This window comes from Trichosurus vulpecula, chromosome 5, assembly GCF_011100635.1.
Source record: "Trichosurus vulpecula isolate mTriVul1 chromosome 5, mTriVul1.pri, whole genome shotgun sequence".
Lineage (NCBI taxonomy): Eukaryota > Metazoa > Chordata > Mammalia > Diprotodontia > Phalangeridae > Trichosurus > Trichosurus vulpecula.
The window spans coordinates 205,417,826-205,435,878 of record NC_050577.1 but is presented as its reverse complement, the minus strand read 5'-3'; the positions used below and the strand labels follow the sequence as shown (position 1 = coordinate 205,435,878).

Here is an 18,053-nt window from a genome sequence, read left to right as displayed (position 1 = left end):
CTCCTTTGACCTCCAGAATATCATATTCCAAGCCCTTTGATCCCTTAATGTAGAAGCTGCTAGATCTTGTATTATCCTGATTGTGTTTCCACAGTACTCAAATTGTTTCTTTCTGGCTGCTTGCAGTATTTTCTCTTTGATTGGGGAGCTCTGGAATTTGGCAACAATATTCCTAGGAGTTTTCTTTTTGGGATCTTTTTCAGGAGATGATTGGTGGATTCTTTCCATTTCTGTTTTACCCTCTGGTTCTAGAATATCAGGGCAGTTCTCCTTGAAAATTTCTTGAAAGATTATGTCTAGGCTCTTTTTTTATCATGGCTTTTGGGTAGTCCAATAATTTTTAAATTATCTCTCCTGGATCTATTTTCCAGGTCAGTGGTTTTTCCAATGAGATTTTTCACATTGTCTTCCATTTTTTCATTCCTTTGGTTCTGTTTTATAATATTTTAGTTTCTCATAAAGTCACTAGCTTCTACTTGCTCCAATCTAATTTTTAAGGTGGTATTTTCTTCAGTGGTCTTTTGGACCTCCTTTTCCACTTGGCTAATTCTGCCTTTCAAGGCATTCTTCTCCTCATTGGCTTTTTGGAGCTCTTTTGCCATTTGAGTTAGTCTATTTTTTAAGGTGTTGTTTTCTTTAGTGTATTTTTCAGTATTTTTTGGGGTCTCCTTTAGCAAGTCATTGACTTGTTTTTCATGGTTTTCTCACATCACTCTCATTTCTCTTTGCAATTTTCTTCTCTACTTCTCTTACTTGCTTTTCCAAATCCTTTTTGAGCTCTTCCATGGCCTGAGACTAATTCATTTTTTTCTTGGAGGCTTTTGATGTGGCTCTTTGACTTTGTTGACTTCTTCTGGCTGTATATTTTGACCTTCTTTGTCACCAAGAAAAGATTATAGAGTCTGAGTCTGAGCCTGAGTCTGCGTCCTTTTTCGCTGCCTGTCCATGTTCCCGGACAACTACTTGACCTTTGAGCTTTTTGTCAGGGTATGACTGCTTGTAGAGAGTGTTTTGTCCCAAGCTTTAGGGGCTGCACTGCTGTTTTCAGAGCTACTTCTACTCCACTGTCACTGCAAGCTCTGCCACAGCAGTGCTCCTCCTCCCCCAAGAACTGCCAACCAGGATTGGGACCCAGATCCAAGCAGGGCAAAGCAAGCCCTGCACTCCTGCTCTGGTCTGCCACTTGATTCCTCCCACCATGTGAGCCAGGGACTACTGAAGCAGCTGATGCTGGAGCTCTGGAAGCAGCCGCAGGAGCCACAACACCTCCGCCACCCCCAGGGATGGGGCCGGACTGCTTTCTAACCCCATCTAGAAGTTTTCCTATTAACCTCCTCCATGGTCTTTGGTGTTTGTGGGTTGAGAAGTCTGGTAACTGCCGCAGCTCAATAATTCATGGCCCTAAGACCTGCTCTGGGCCAACTCCTGGTCTGGTCTGTCCTGGCAGGGCCCGCGCTGGGCTGTGCTCTGCTCCCAGCACCATGTGATAGACCCTTCCCAGTAACTATCCAGGCCATCCTGGGCTGGAAACCTGCTTCCCTGTGCTATTTCATGGGTTCCGCAACTCTAGGATTTATTCAGAGCCATTTTCACAGGTGTTTGGAGAGGTTTGGGGGAGAGCTTAAGCACATCCCTGCTTTCCAGCTGCCATCTTGGCTCTGCCCCCCTCTCAACCTGTTGAACAGAGATTGTTCAACTCTGACTAGGAATGGATTGCAGGCTGCAGCTTAAAAACAATAAACAACAACAGTAACTCTTAAATAGAAAATTGGGATATAGAGCATTGAAATGCTGCAAAATAACTGGACAGAACAATAGGATTTAGGTAAGAAAAGCTTGATTGTGGGGGGTGGGGCTGGTACTCCTTTGATGCTATTGTCTGGAGAAGGTGAAGAGACTCCACCTTCACAATGCAATGTGTAGAAGGCACCTGGTAAGGGCATAAATGTACACCTTTGAGGGAGACACCACATAGGATAACAGAATTTCCAACTTAATTGCAGGAAATCCTCCTGATTCCCATTTTCATATACTTGATGATTCTTATTCCCTTCCTTAGTGCTGTTCCAACCCAGATCCTGTATTTTGTTGACTGTTATTATCTATGGATGACCTTTAGAAGGTCCAGAGCCCTTCATATTCTCTTTGCTAAAAGGATGGGGGCTATCTCCAGTCATCTTGATCTGTATCTTGCCACTGGACCCAGATGGCTCTGGAGGAGAAGATGAGGCTCGTGACTTTGTACAGCCCTCCATGACTTAAATCTAATTCATGCATATCATGACATCACCTTTCTGAAGTCATGGTCCTCTTCAAGAATGAAGGACAGACAACAACAGCTAAAAGGGTAATTAATAAGTGTTAAGAGAGTATGAACTTGGGTCCCTGGGCTTGGCAGGGAGAGACCTGCTTCTCTGTGCACTTCTCTCATGCAGCCTCTTGCCCTCAGATATAGTGGAAGAAGGGCAAAGGAATTTTCTGAGGGAAACTAACTCTCTGCTTGAGGAATGCCTTGATGAAACTTCTTGGAGAGAAGAGGAAGAACTCCTGGACTATGCTGAGTTCCTGAATCAAGCAGGAGCCAGAGCAGTAAAAGAGAATAATGATGTGCAGAAGCAAAGCCAGAACTTACCTTCCCTTAATTATTAGATTTATATCTGATATTCCCAGGGGAAATCCTGCATGTGTCCGCAACAAAGAGAGGTACTGTAATACCTACCAAATTGAACCTGGGCCATGGAACAATTATAATTATTATAAAAAGAGTAATAATAAAAACAACAATTATTATGTAATTAGACAAATAATTATATAATAAATAAATTAATAAAATCATTACCATTAAAACACTATATCTGAGAGGGGCTTTATAATGTCCAAAGTATTTTCATGCTAATTACTGTAATTTTTATTCTTGTCCAGTTATCTTGTACTTTCTCTGTTTGCATCTGTTTACATGTTGGATTTCCCAGGAGAATGTGGCCTCCTTGAGGATAGACATTGTTTTGCATTTCTGCCTTTACATTCCTAGTATATAGCACAGTTGGGGTAGTGAGGTGGTGCTGTGGATAGAGTACTGGGCCTGGGGTCAGGAAGACCTGAGTTCAAATCTGGCCTCAGACATTTACTAGTTGTGTGACTGCAGGCGAGTCACTTAACCTTGTTTACCTCAGTTCCTCATCTGTCAAATGAGCTGGAGAAGGAAATGGCAAACCAGTCCAGAATTTTTGCCAAGAAAAATGGGGTCACGAAGAGTCAGACATGAGTGAAACGACTGAACGACAACAATGTAGTACAGTAGCCTACACACGTTTGCAAATGTTTGCTAAATCTTGTCGAAGAGAAATAATTAAGAAGGGAATTGTGAAAGCATATTAAGACCTACCCCTTCCCTATTCCCTATTTAAGCTATATATTACAAAATAATATTAGAGCAATTCTTCAGTCTAAACACCTTGGTCTAATCTGAATTTTTCTTATCTTTCTTTAATTATCAATTTCAAAAAAAAAATGTCATGCATGGAAATATTTTTACATTATTAGTACTGAAGACCTACCCAGTTAATAAAGGGAGAAGCCTATTCAGCTCAGGAAAGATTCCTCCATGAAGTGATTAGAGTAATGATCAGATGAGGAGAAGGAAGAAGTGTTTATAATTTAATTAAGGAAATCATCTCTTGAATGCTAAGGAATAGGAGAATCCTTACAGGGAATAGTTAAAGAGGTACAGAAGGGTTCTGGGAAAATGATTCTCCAGGGCTCACTGAAAGTTGTGTCTATTGTTCCTAGACTTTGTCTTTCTGATTAATCTTGATTACAGGACTTTGACTTTGTTCATGAACCCTATAAATTATATGTAGGAGAATGGTTTGGGCAGAGAAGTTTTTAAAGGCAAGATGGTTTTCTGTCCCTTTGGATTTTTTCTCTAAGCAGAGATGCTTCGAATTATTTAATTAATTAATTTGTCTCTGGTATATTTGTGCCTAAAGCACACATTACAGATTGTTTTCCCCCTTTTATAATGATAAAGGCATCTCAGTACCCTAACTGAGGCTTTCTTCTCAATGTAATAATAATGAAAGGTCATTAAAAAATGAGAATTTTGTGGTCAGAATTGGCATCTGTCCACAGTGCTTGCTATCAGGAACAAAATACCAGAGTACTTCAAACTTCTTGGAGATTTCTAGCAATTACTGTTGCACTAATGTGAATACAATCAACTGTAGCCTTTTACAAGCTTCAGATATTCACAAGCTGCCTTATTTACCTGTGGGCTTCATTTAAAATTAGGACACTTTCTAGTTTCTCCTGAAATATTGACATTAAATATATAAAAACACACCTTTATGCTCATGTCTCTCTCCCTGACTGCAAATTCCAACATTTTATTTTCACATTTGAAACTTTACTCTAAAATGTAGTTTACCTACTCAACTTTCTCATTTTAAGAGGATCCTAACTTCCCTCTTATATTTTCCTTTTTCTTGCCCCCCAGCCTTTCCATAGATCTCTGTACTCTTCTTGACCTCTTCCATTTTGTATTCTTTTCCTCTACCTCCCTTGTTTCAAGTCACCATCTATTTGTGGAAGCTTTTATCTTTGTCTGCTAGTTTCCCCTTGGGGAAGTCTGTTGCTGGATTTTAGACTTTTCACTTACTCTCCTTTGGGGCCCAGGGACTTCTTTCTTCTCTCCTGAAATACAAAATGACCCAAGTCTTCTCTGGGTTGAAACTTTCATCTAGTTATAACTGTATGCACCTCAAATAGCTTAGGGCTAGGGACCTTTAAGCTTTATGTGACAGAGAGATCACTGCATTAGCTAGAAATAATTAATGATCCCATTAACAGCAGCATCAGCCTTCAGGTGTCTTACAAACTTCACTTACTTTTCCTCTTCTTTGCCCCATTAAGGATTGCAGCAAATTTTCTGCTTCCCGGGTTATCTTGTTTCCACTCCCATGCAACTTATGCCCTTGCATCATGCAAAGGTTAGTGGCTTTTCCTACCTTCCCGAATCCATTGTCTTCAGAAGTAAATTTGCTCCATCTGTGTTTGAAAGTTGTAACTGGAGATGGGGATGAGGACTGGGTCTATGATTTCACTGGTACAGGGCACTCCCAGATGAGGAAATACTCTCTATTGATGCAAGTTGGCACCTTCCCTGGAACTTGGAGTTTTAGAGTAAACTGAGAGGTCAAGAAATTTGCCTAGGGTTACACGGCCAGTATGTGTCAGAGAGAAGACACGAAACCAAGTTGTCCTTTTTATAAGGCTGGCTCCCTATCCCTATCCTTCTTGTCAGAACACAAGGATCATCCAAAAAGTCTAAACTTTCTTGTAATGAATATTATTTCCAGTTGGGAGTAGTGTGGTGATCTCAGCTTTGCCCTTAACATTAATTAGCACCTTCACTTGCCCTATGATGAAAATCAAGATTCATTTCTATCCCTTCTCCTGAATATGCAATGTAGTGATGTGATCTCTTATTGTAATGATGGAAATAGCACGCATGGATAAATGTTGGCAAGAAAATAGAAAAAAATGAAACAAGAAAAACTCTCTACCTTTAGGGAAATTGGCCACTTAGGCAAAAAGAGGAAAATGGGGGCTCCTGCCAGATCTATAACTAAGAATTCTGGTAACTAAGGCAAATTCTGTTGTGGGAGGGGAATGAAGAAGATTGTCCTACTAGGAGAGTGGCCCACTTCCCAGAGAAAGTAATCCTAGCTTTTGAGCTCCTACCAAAGTCTGTGCCACCTCCACCAACCACTGAGAGGAGGAGGAAAGAGGTAGGTCATAGGAGAGGGTTGGAATTCTCAAGGGTGATGCCGCATGATTCAAGGCTGGAGGGCTGCAGTGGAGAGGAAATACTCTGCTCACTGGATCAGAGTGCCAGTTGTTTCATCTTAGTTATAGGTCTCCCCACAAAGATAGTTCAGGTGTCTTTCTTCCGAGTTGAGGCTAAAATCATGTTGACTCAGGCTTAAAATTAAAAAAAAATTGTTATGCTATATTAGCCCAATTTAGTTCATGGGCATTACAGGAGGAGAGTAACAGGCGACAATCTTTGAGGTCAGAGGTTATCAGGAAGGGGAAACAAAATTAGTGGTTTCTGCTATAGCCAGACAGAAATAACAATGCGTCCAATTTAACCATAGTACTTTACATCATTATAAACAGAAATGTATCTGTGATTGGCAAGGCATGCCTTATGGCTATCACATGCCAATAGGCAGGAACTTTAATTCTCCATATTCTATAATTTCTCACTCCAAAGAATCATATGACTTGTGGTTTTTTTTGGTAAATATCAACTGAACTAGAGTCCAGGGAAGAGAAGGTGGGAGAAAGGCTCTGATCTTCAAGTATATAAAGAAATATTTCATGAGCCTGAATAGTAGTTCTCTTTTATTAGAATAGGGGAGTGAATTAAATTGCAATGGGAGGAGATTGGTGAAAGATTTTGGAAGTACTTCTTTGCTGTAAGGGTTGTCTGACATTGAGATATATTTCCAAGGAGAAAGAAATCTCTTTTACTCATGATTTTTAAGAAGGGGAAATATTTGGTTGTGATGATTTGAGTGCACCCCACTCCTGTTTCAATTCCACAATTATTATGCACCTACTATGTGTATAACACTATGATAAGTGCTGGAGAGACAGAGACAAAAAAAAGGTTCATGTTCTCAAGGAGATTACATTCTCCTAGAATGGGTGGGAACCTGAGATGAGGGAAGTAAATAACAAAAAGGACTGGAGGCTGACCCAAGAAGAGCAGTCTACTGGAGAGGACAAAGGTTTCCTCCCTCCCCTTCCCTTCCTCTGGGTCTTTGTCTCTCTGTTTTCCACCCACATGCTCTATTTCCTTTTCTTTCTCTCAAGGATATCTCTTGGGACTTCTAGCAAGAGAATGGGGGTGGGGGTGGGGGGTGGAGAAGGGATTTATCTTCCTTGCCTAAACTATGGTAGCCACAACTTGGCAGTGAGAACATGGGCTTACCTAGATGAGCCTGGGAGGCAGACCTTAAGTCCCTGGCCTAAGCCAGTGCCAGCTACCCATTGGGAGGTGTTTCCTGCAACTATGTTACTTCTCAGATGAGAAAATGAACCACTATCAGGAGAGATCACCTGCATTATGAAAGGACTAAGGAGGATGCAGCAACTGAAAGGATGAAGAAAGGCAATCTCTGGCTGCCTAGGAGATCTATATACCCTTGTGAATTGCTCAGGAAGACAGGTCTGAGGTAAAAGTAAATATCTGTTCCACAGTCCCACAAAGTTGTTTTTACTTCCTGAGAGAATATAATAGGAGTAATGAGTTACTGTTTTATGTTTTAAGTGTTTGTTAATGCATGATTAATAAGCATTTCCTTTGTAGTAGAGGAAATAAATAGCTGTCCTATACCTGATAACTACTTTGTACATTGGATACTTTTTCTAAAAGGGATTCTGTTAATCTCTTTTAGGGGAGACCTGGATATGGGCCATAACCAGTCTTTATTTGAGAGATTTTCCCTGGAACTCTAGCCTAGCAGTATAATAAACCAAGAGGATAAAAGAAAAGCCTCTACTTGGAGGTCAGGCTCCCTTAGGACTAAATCTGGTATGCTTGAGCCCATAGCTAGAGTTTTTTGTGGGAAATAATGTCCCAAGATAGAAAGTGACATACTAGATAAAGCACTAAGGACTCTAATTATCCTATCCCACCTGGGACAAGTCTCTAAAGATTTACGCAAATTGGAGCTATCACAAAAGAATGACTGATTTCATTTTCCTCCTGGGTTCAGGAAAATGTTTAATTTTGTAGGCTTAAATAATTTTTAAAAAATCAGTGTCTATTAAAAATCAGATACCCTTAGGAAAAAAAGCCTACTTCCTAGCTACTATTATATTATCTTGAATAGATTTAACATTCCCTTTATATTTAATCACCAATTTATTTTCAAGGCAAAATAATTGCCTTGAAGTTTTTTTTCTTTTAAAGTATGTTTAATAAAACAAGGAGTTTGCAATGGATTAGGGATCATATCAGGCAGTCTGGGATGCTGGATAGAGATCTGGCCTTGGAGTCGGAAAGAGCTGATTTCAAGTATTATCTCTGACACATAGCTGTGTGACTCCGGGCAAGTCATTAACTCTCTCTGTGTGCATTGGTAAAGGGTATTTCCTCATAGGAATCCCCTTACAAAGATAAAATCACAGGTTCTGTCTAAAATATGTAATTATAAAAAGTGCTCTATAGGTTTTTTGTGTGTAATCTTACAGGGTGTTTCAATAGTTTTACTAAAAAGTTTTAAGGTATGAAAGCTTAAAATTGCACTGAGACTTTTGGGGTCATAAATATAATATGTATGTATATACATCTGTAGATATATATTATTTCTCTTTCTCTGTGTATATATATAATATTTTATATATATGTATGTATATATATGTATTTGAATTCAGGTCTTTTGATTCTGAATGCAATGTTTTGTTTTGTTTTTCTATCAATGTCCTTTCCCATCGATACTCATCAATACTTATAAGGTCTGGAGAATCAGGTATTGAAATGATCATGTTTATGGTCTCATAAGGCTATAAAATAGCTAACTGCACAGTACACAAATGCTTCCTAAGGAGGGGCTCTATTGGAAGCTCTATGTTTTCTTAAACAAGTTTTTTTAATGATGTTAAGGCCATTATTTTGCCATGAAAGTAGATAAATTGGTGATTAAGAGGGAAAAAATGTTAAATTCAATCATGATGATATAACAATGGCTAAAAAGTAGGTTTATGTTTTCTCTAGGAATGTCTAAAATCACACCGACTTTCAATAATTATTTAAGAGGTAAGGCCACCTGGTAGAGTGAATAGAGTTGACCTCAATTTAGGAAGACCTGACTTGAAGACCCTCCTCTAACACATGGGCTATGTGATTCTGGACGAGTGTCTTCTGTGCCCCAGACAATTTTCTAAGATTTATCAGTAAAAGGCAGATAATCCTATTTGTATTACCAACCCCAGAAGTTTGTTGCAAAGAAAGTACTTTGTGAACCTTAAGGTGTTCTAGAAATATGAGGTACTATTTTTAATATAAAGTTACCATATCTGGGAGGATAGGGAGAGGAATAAAGCTTATCTTTCCTTTCCTTCTCTCCCCCAACACTCCTAAATCTGTAAGAATGTCTATGATACCCCCTTCACAACTCAATTCCTCTGTGTGTGGGAAATAGGACTAGTTATATATTGTCCATTTGTGAAATCCTAAATACACATCCATTTTCTGGGCAGATCAAATTGCTTCCAGTGATTTGTATGATCAAGAGGCTGTTGCTTGCATAGAATAGTAATCAGTAATTACTTGATGAAGGAATGACTTTCTGTAAAGAATCATATATGACATGTAATAAGAGAAATTCTGGAATAAGATTGATTATCACCAGGTAAGTGGTGGCAATATGATTTAGCTAAAAACTACTTGAAAATGTAAGGGCTTCACATTCTGGTGATGCAACATACAGTCAAAATCAGCATTATCACCACAGCATTCTGTTATTTTCTGGCGGAGTTTCTCTATGTACTTACATATTTATGGCTGGAAGGGACCTTGGAAGGTATCTAGTCCCCTTCATTTCGCTTGTAAGGAAATTGAAACCCAAAGAGCTGAAAGACTTGCTCAAGGTCATACAGTCCATGCCGAATACCACTTGGACTATATCCCAAGAAAGTTACTGACAATAGAAAAAGATTCATATGTAAAAAAAAATTCGTAAGGGCCTTATTTCTCACTACTAAAAGCTAGATACAAACTATATATCCAATGCCTGAGGAATGACTGAACAAATTATAGCATATGAAGGAAATGGGATATTGCTGCCTCATAAAGAATGAAGAATATGAAGATTCATGGAAATGGAAATGTGGAAAGACGTTTGTGAAATGATACAGGTTGAAGAAAGCAGAGTTAAAAGAATAATACACGTGATGACTACAGTAAATAAAGTCACTATGGAGAGGTAATAAAACTCTGGTCAAATGCAATGGTTAACGTTAGAACCATTCTACCAAAGTGAAAGGACATCCCTTCTCCTTTCTGTTAACAATTGATAATCTAAGGTTTTTAGTTTGGTTTGTTTGGGTGTTTGTTGGAAAGGAACTGTTGACTCAGAACAAAACATATCATCGAATTAAAAAAAAAACAAAACAAAACCAATTGCTCTGGAGCAGGAGACTAGGTCAATAGCTGCTTACCTTGCTTTCCAAGTCAGCTAGCTTTCTAAATCATAGGATCAAGAAAAAAAATCATAGAAACCTAGATCCTGAAGTGGAAGGGACATCAGAGGCCATCTAATCCAGTCCCCTCATTTAAAAAGAAAACCAAGTCTGGGAGAGGTTAAGTGATTAGCCTAACCAAAGTATTAAACTTAAGAATGTGGGATAGTGAGTTGAATTCAGGTCCTCTGCCTTGAGAGCCAGTGTTCTTTCCACTGTGCTACACTGCCTTTTATAGTCGCTTTCACAATACCTCTGTCCTGTCCTTGCTCTTTGACTTTACAGTTGTAGGATCATGGGACCGGAGAATTGCAAAGTTGAAGGGACTGTGCAGATCATTTAGTCTAGTCTCCACTCAAAGCGTGAGCCCTATCTACAGTATCCCCATCATTCACCCTTCAACTGCAGATGTCCACTCTCCAAGGAAGCCTATTTCACTTTTGGATAGCTCTAATTGCTAGTCAATATTTGCTTATACTGGCACAAAAATCTGGTTTCCTGTAGCTTCTAACAGCTAGTCATAGGCCTGCCCTCGGTGGACAAACAACCATTCCTTCCCTTCTTCGATATTTCAACATTTCACATATTTGAAGATTGCTATCCTGTTCCCTCTGATCCTTTTCTTCTCCAAGATGAACATCTTTGGTTCCTTCAGATTTCTTTGGTTCTTTTTTGTTCTCTTCAGTTCTCTTTTGCCACAGTTTCTAGTCTTAGTTGTTGGACATGCTTCATGGATTCCAAGCATGCCTCTGGACATGCCGTGATTTTGTCAACGTCTCTTTGAAGGGACGGGTCTAGAATTGAACACAATTCTCCAGAAGTGTCCTGACCAGGGCTGAGTATTATCTCCTAACTGTTTCATGTGACTTTATGTTTCCTGATGGCAGGGACCAGGTCTTCTATATCATCTCTGTTCTTTGCAGTGCCCAGCACAGGGTTGCATAAAAAAATGGGGGCTCAATATTTATTTGTTGGGTGAATGAATATATGTGTATACATGTAGGATGCTTCAACCTCTTCCCCCTTCTCCCCCCGTGGGATGTGTTGAGGTCGGGAAGAATACAGTTATCCCTTCCACACTGTGGGAGTTAGTTAGGGCCACAGCACTTCTGTGATTTGGAAAATCTGTGTAAAATTTTTTGGCCCTCTTGTTTGTACCAGAGAAGATGTCTTCTGGCTTCACAGATTTCCTTCTCTTTTTTCTTGGTATTATATAATACTATACATATATTTTATGCATTTCTGAGTTTCTAAACTTTTTCTATGTCATCTGCTGCCCTTTGCATCTCATCTGTGGCTCCTGCAAAACTACCCCAAAATTCCCACTTAATTTTTTATGCTGACTTGCGATATGGTAACACTGTGACGGGGAAAGTCATGATGTGAAGGGATAATTTCATTTTGACTTTGGGCTATCTCCCATTGGTCAATAATAGTAATAACTCATATTTCATTATAATTTAAGGTTTGCAAAGCGCTTGCTTCACAGCAGTCCTATGAAATAGCTCTCCTCATTTTTCAGGCGAGGAAAATTAATCTCTAAGAGAGGTCACATGACCTGCCCAGCATCACAGTTAATTTTCTCAGAGCCAGGCTATGAACACAGGTGCCTTCTGACTCCAAGTCTAGAGCTCTTTGCACTCTGCCACACTCCCCCTCTTATACCAGATTGCCTCTCCAAATATGTCTTGAGGATCCCTTGTGTGAAATGTTTTGATTAGTCCAAATGCACCAGGAATTATGCAGATGTGTAGACTAAAGTTCTTAGAGAGAGAGAGAAAGGGTGGACAGATAGTTGAATGGAGGGTTCGATACCATCATATTTAGTTCTCTCTCCCATCCATTTTGCATAGCCCAAAATGCAGACCACCCAGGCTTTTATTTTCTACTCAACCAATGTCCTTCCATGGAGGTATCTCCTTCATAGTTTCTATCTCCCAGAGTAATGGGTGGCTAAGTACCTTGTGATTTTGAATATCCTCAGCAGCCGGACACATCTCAACACTGAGATCCCCAGGGGGGACATGATCTTGGTCTCTACCAGGATGGTCTCCAGGATTCCGCCACACACGATGAAGCAGTCAAAGCGGTTGAACAGAGACACAAAATAGGCCTGGAGGCCAAGGCTGTACATCTTCAACAGCATCTCTGCAGTGAAAAGAGCCAGCAGGGCCTTGTTGGCAGTGTCTGGCAGGATCCAGAAGAGGAGGAATTTGGGGATGGGGAAAGCAAAGAGGGAAAAATTATTAACTAAAAACAAATCGCCCCTTTCCCCAACACATTTCTGGCACTCTAAATCCCCCTTATCACCTTAAAGCACTAAATAAGCTAGAGCCTACATGAAGGAAGAGGGTTGTTTTAGAAGGCAGTAGTCACCTAAAGAGCTGGGACCATGTTTAGCTCTCTGGGTACAGTATCTAGCTTGGTGCCATACTAAAGTTGGCACTTTATCAGTGCTCTTTGGGAGCGTTGGTGGGGGTTGTGATATTGATGAAGAAGCTGATAATTATGAGGACTCTCGCTGTGATATACGTTAATCAGTGAGGGGAAGGCAGATGAACCAGAGTCTTATAAATGGGGTGACGTAGCCTGAACTTTGCCCCAGGGGAGGGCAAGGGTGCTTCCTCTCTACCACAGAAGGAATCCTTTGTCCCCTTGTTTCATAGTTGTCTCCTGACTCTGCTGTCATGTGGTACTATCTGTGAAGGCCTCCCAAGTCTGCCTTTTTTTACTTCTGGTGCCTTGATCCTCTCCCCACCTATTCCTTGTTGGGGAGTAGGGGATAAGGAGACTCTGTAACCAGTTGTTCTTTGGCATGGGGGGTGGTGGGGAGGCTAAAGCAAGCATGTGCCAGGAACAGCTTGAACCAACTGGAGAGAGCCGAGTGTTAAATTTTCATCATGAGCACTGATACCTCAGAAACCAGCAAATGCTACAGATCAGAGCTTTACTGTTTTGCTGATTATCTAGACCTAAGAAAGTGATTAAAAAGGTTAATAATGCAGATTAAACTTAAAATACTATCATGTGTATATTTTCTTTTCTGGACAGCTGCTTGTTAAATATTTACTACCACACCACTAGACCAGAGTCATATTCCTTAAAAAACAAGTCATCCTTTCTTCTGACGTAACTGCATCAAAGTAGAATGGGCTGTAATTTGTGAGTTCCTTCTCTCAAAGAAATTTGCCCTAGGCACCAGAATTTCTAGTTTTGGCTCTGAGATAAATACAAACATTCTTGAATTTCCAGTGTACACCAACCATGGTTGGTTGTTCTTACAATGTGGCTCTTCTCCTGACTATAACCCCTTTTTCTCAATTTTCTCAATAACCCCAATTTTCTCAATTATATCTCCAGTCTAGGGTCACAATCAAATTAGATCTTCTCTCTAGTACCTCCCAGTGCTTCCACTTAGGAGGAAATGGTTTATTAAGGCTGTCAGTTTGTTTCTTTTATTTTCTTATCCTCCCCCTCTTCTCCTCCCTCCTCCCACTTCCCACTCCAGACTTTTCTGGTCAACAGATGTCCTTTGTGGTGAGCACAGTTGGACCTGTACACAGCTCTGAAAATTCCCTTTGGCAAGTGAGCTGCCAGAAGGGCCTTGTCTCCCATCACCTGGACATAACAAGCAGTGTGTTGGGGCTGGCAGATGGTATGGGCCTAGCCAGATAAAGGGGACTTATTTATAAAGTATTTTTTGCATTTTATGATGGCTCTGGCCTGGAGTATATCCGTTGTCATAACTTTTGGCCAACGCCCCATTAAGTTATATCTATGGGCCAAATCTCCATAAAGCCTCTACTACTGGTGACTTCACATTCATTTGGGTTTAGGTCAAGGTGAGTGGGGACAGGTGGGAACTGAGCCCGGGGGTGCCCCTCACCTTGGACTTCTGTGAGCCAGTGGGGCTGGTTGTAGTGCTCTGAGGCGATGGTAAGGGTGTTGAGGAACACAAGGAAAATAACAAGCCAGTAGAAAACATTGGATTTGACAGCGGCCCGGCACTTCCTTCTGCAGAACCGGTTCCACCGGCGCCAGTAGCGGCTGGAAAATGGGAAAAGAAGAGGTGGATGATGTGGGAAAAGGGAACAAAAAGTTAGGAACCCATCCAGCTGCCTCATTTGGGTGCTTTGATGAAATAACCCGTTCTCCAAGCTTCCTCCTCGCCTGAAAACTTTATGATTCTATGATTATAGGGCAGTGGGAGCAATAGACTGCTTCCACTAACTTACTTTATGTTGAGCCCATGATGTGGAGCATTTAGGGAACTCAGTGAGATGGGGAATTTTAAATAAGAGCATGAGGAAGACTTGTACCTGTGGTTTCACATAAGCAAGGAACTCTCTGTGTGGAAACTTCCTTGGGTGAATGTTGATCCATAAATCTATAGCCCATCTGTGATGGATACTTTTGGGGAATTTCCTCAGGGCATTGTGAGGTTAAACGATTTGTCCATGATCACATGGCTAGTAAGTAGCAGAGGAAAGATTTGAACCCAGGTCATTTTGGGTAAGTGTCTGAGGCAGCTATATTTTACAGTGGATAGAGCACTGGGCCTAGAGTCAGGAATAACAGTAATAGTTAATAATAATAATAATAATGCTTACTGGAAGCTAGGTGGCAAAGTGAATAGAGCCCTGGGCTTGGAATCAGGAAGACTCATCTTCATGGGTTCAAACCCAGCCTCAGATACTTCCTAGCTGTGTGACCCTGGGCAAGTCATTTAACCTCTGTTTGCCTTAGTTTCCTCAATTGTAACATGGAGATAATGATAACACTTACCTCCCAGGGTTGTTGTGAGGATCAAATGAGATGATGTTTGTAAAGCACTTACCACAGTGTCTGGTATATAGTAGGTGCTTAATAAGTGCTTATTTTCTTCCTTCCTTTCTGACTTTCAAGGCTGGCCCTGTATGTCATGCTGCCTCTCAAAATGATTTTTCAAGGGTAGGAAATCCCATTTTCCATGGTATATTGACATTAATTTTGATTTATTTTGTGATAGATCAAACTGCATATTTTCTGGGGAAAGCCCAAAGCTCAGAGTGAAAATATCTTTGTGGCCACATATGACAACAGTGGAAGAAAACATTTTATCAAGAATTCTTGTCTTTCATTGATGATGGGGGCGGGGCACAATCTTCAGCACCTGCCCAGACTTGGACAGTCTTGTCTTGGCTCTGTCTTTTCTTCAGAAACTTTCTGACAAAATGTGCCACTTCTGCTAAAGGGCAACATATCATCTGGGTGAATGAGAAGATAAAGGAGAATGGAAGGGTGGATGGCTGAACACAGTATCCAGTGAATATCTGTCTTTTGAGCGTCTCCTGTCTAGATGACTTCTCTTCATGTATACGAAACCAGGAAGTGACTTCAGCGAAAACTTAGTCAGATAAGAAACATTATCCCAGAAAAGTGAGGTGACTTTCCCAAGGTCATAAGGTAGTATTTAGCCAAGCCAGGATTCAAACCCAAGCTCTCTGACTCTAATTCCACTATACCATTCTTTGAGGCTCAAATTAGATGAAAGGAGTCTGAGAAAGTTTTTTGCAAAATACAAAGCAGTACACAAATATAAGATACAAATTAAGTATACTGCTATTTTAGCTCATCTTTAGAAAATTATACCCCAAAAGTACAGATTTTCTTATAAGTTCCTAGGCCTAGGAATCCTTTGGGAGAGTCCGACATTTGTTTATTGATTTACTACTCTCTGACCAGAGCACTACTGGGAAGTGCTGGTCAAGCGAAGTGTTGGCCCCGGAGAAATAAATCTTCATTAGATGGAGGTAGTGTAGGGCATTGTAGCATAAAGCACCTAGAGTTCTCTCTCCTACAGTTCTCTGATCCATAAAATAAGGGGGTTGAAGGAGATAATCTTTAAAGTCCATCCTAGCTCAGATGTTTTATTCAATTTGACATTAAGTCCAATTTAAGTAAAAAAAATGAGGAGCGCAGTGGGGCAAAAGGAGCCTTTTCCCTTCCTCTCAGGGAGTTTCCTACCTTGCAAAGCTAGCAGGGAAGGCAGATAATCAGGCAGGTATTGCTTTAATATAACATGCCTATTACCATAAGTACTTGGATGAGAACTGCAAAATGGCAGTAAAACCTTTACATGGCATCCCGGTTCCCTTCTTGGAGGATGCCTGCTGTATGTGCAATGAAAAAATTAAGGCTTTCAAAAAATATATTTCAGGGTACCTGAAACTCCTTGGACACAGGACTTTGAATTTGAGAGGGACCAAGGAACAGCACAAAAATGTGATTTTGGTAGCTAGAGGCCTCTGGAGCTTCCCAGGTGCAAAATCCCCGTTTAGGCCTCTCCTGGGTTGGCAGTTGTATTTTGGTCTTTTAAGCCAGAAGGAGTAGTATGTGCAAAGACACATGTCTCTTCTGAAGTGTGGCTTTTCTTTTCACACTTTCTCCAAGCCTGAGTGTGAATGTCAGGTATCCTTAATATGAATAGATTTCCATAGCTTAATGGAAAGATCATAAGACTACAGATTTAAAGTTAGAAGGGACCCCAGAGACCATCTAGTCCAAGCCTTAAAGCTCAGAGAAATGAAGCAATTTATCCAAGGCTACCCTGGTAGTTGGCATCAGCTACAGAATTTGAACCCAAGCCCTCTGAACTCCAGAACCATACTCTTTCCATCGGATAAGGCTGCCAATAGATAGGGTGGTGCCCTATTTGGCTCTTCTTGCATATAGCCATTCATGAATGTCACACTGATTTGGGTTGGAATAAGGGAGTAACTGCTAACCAGAGAAGGTGTTTAGAACACCTCCCACACTCACAAAATATAGTTTGCTTAGCAACGGGTTTCCTGGCAACACCTTCTATTGTATAATAAATGCCATAACTTATTTGTATGTGTGAATATGTGTATGTTTACATATGCATGCAGGATATGGAAATGACACAGTAAAACAGGGAGGGGAATTTTGCCTGTTATTCTCGTCCCCCTCATGCTAACAAGGAAACATGTTTGTTCCAGTGGGAGAGGATTCTCCCTGGAGGCAGGGCACTGCTGCTCGTTCCTCCCATCCTCAAAAGGGCAGAAAGTGTAGACTACTCCAAGGGATTCAGGGTCTGAAGCCCTCTGGGGACAGTTAGACTCCTTGGCCAGGGAACTTCTGTAGAATTAGTAATCCTGTATTCAGTCTTTCAGGGACCCTGTCTGTGTTTCATGACACCTGTTTCACCCACAGGAGTTTAACAAGCATTACACTAGTATGCTGGAAAGGGCACTGAACCTGGAGTCGCAAGTCCTGGGTTCTAATTCTGACTCTGCCACTTACTAGCTGTGTGAACTTGGGAAAGTCACCTCTCTACCCTAGATGATCTATAAGGTCGCTTTCCACTATGTTTTGATGAGATAGGCTCAAAAATGGTAATACTACAATTAAAACAATAAATTAATAGTGTACACCTGTAAAGCTGGACCAACAATCTACAGTATGATTTCTTCTAGCTCCCTACCTCTCTAATCTCACTGCTCTCCCATGATGTCCCTAACATCAGTAAATTTGACTCCTGAGACAGTGACTTGTCTTGACTTTCTGAATCTTGCCTTGGCCTATACACAAGAAGGAAGAAATCACTCCCTTAGGCAGCACCCCACCCCCCTGCCCAATTTGATGGGCAGTGCTTCCAGTCATTTGAAAGAGGCAGGTGAGGGATAGGAGGGACATGAGAATGGAAGAGAGGAAAGGAGAAATGCATCTCACTCACCTGAATTTTGATTTGGAGATTCGGTGCCTAAAAGAGAACAGAGCAGTGTTACTGAATCATA

General features: G+C 40.7%; 1 protein-coding gene across 4 annotated transcripts in view; it reads right to left on the bottom strand.

Moving 5' to 3' along the window:
* CACNA1C (calcium voltage-gated channel subunit alpha1 C) overlaps window positions 1-18,053 on the bottom strand; it is a 1,048,429-nt gene that overhangs the window by 165,195 nt on the left and 865,181 nt on the right. For all 4 annotated transcript variants that reach the window (XM_036758696.1, XM_036758693.1, XM_036758694.1 and 1 more), the window contains exons 11-13: window positions 17,993-18,019; window positions 14,141-14,301; window positions 12,216-12,441 (exon numbers count right to left, since the gene is read on the bottom strand). In XM_036758696.1, coding sequence (XP_036614591.1) covers window positions 12,216-12,441; window positions 14,141-14,301; window positions 17,993-18,019 — 414 coding nt within the window. The remainder of the gene's footprint in view (window positions 1-12,215; window positions 12,442-14,140; window positions 14,302-17,992; window positions 18,020-18,053) is intronic.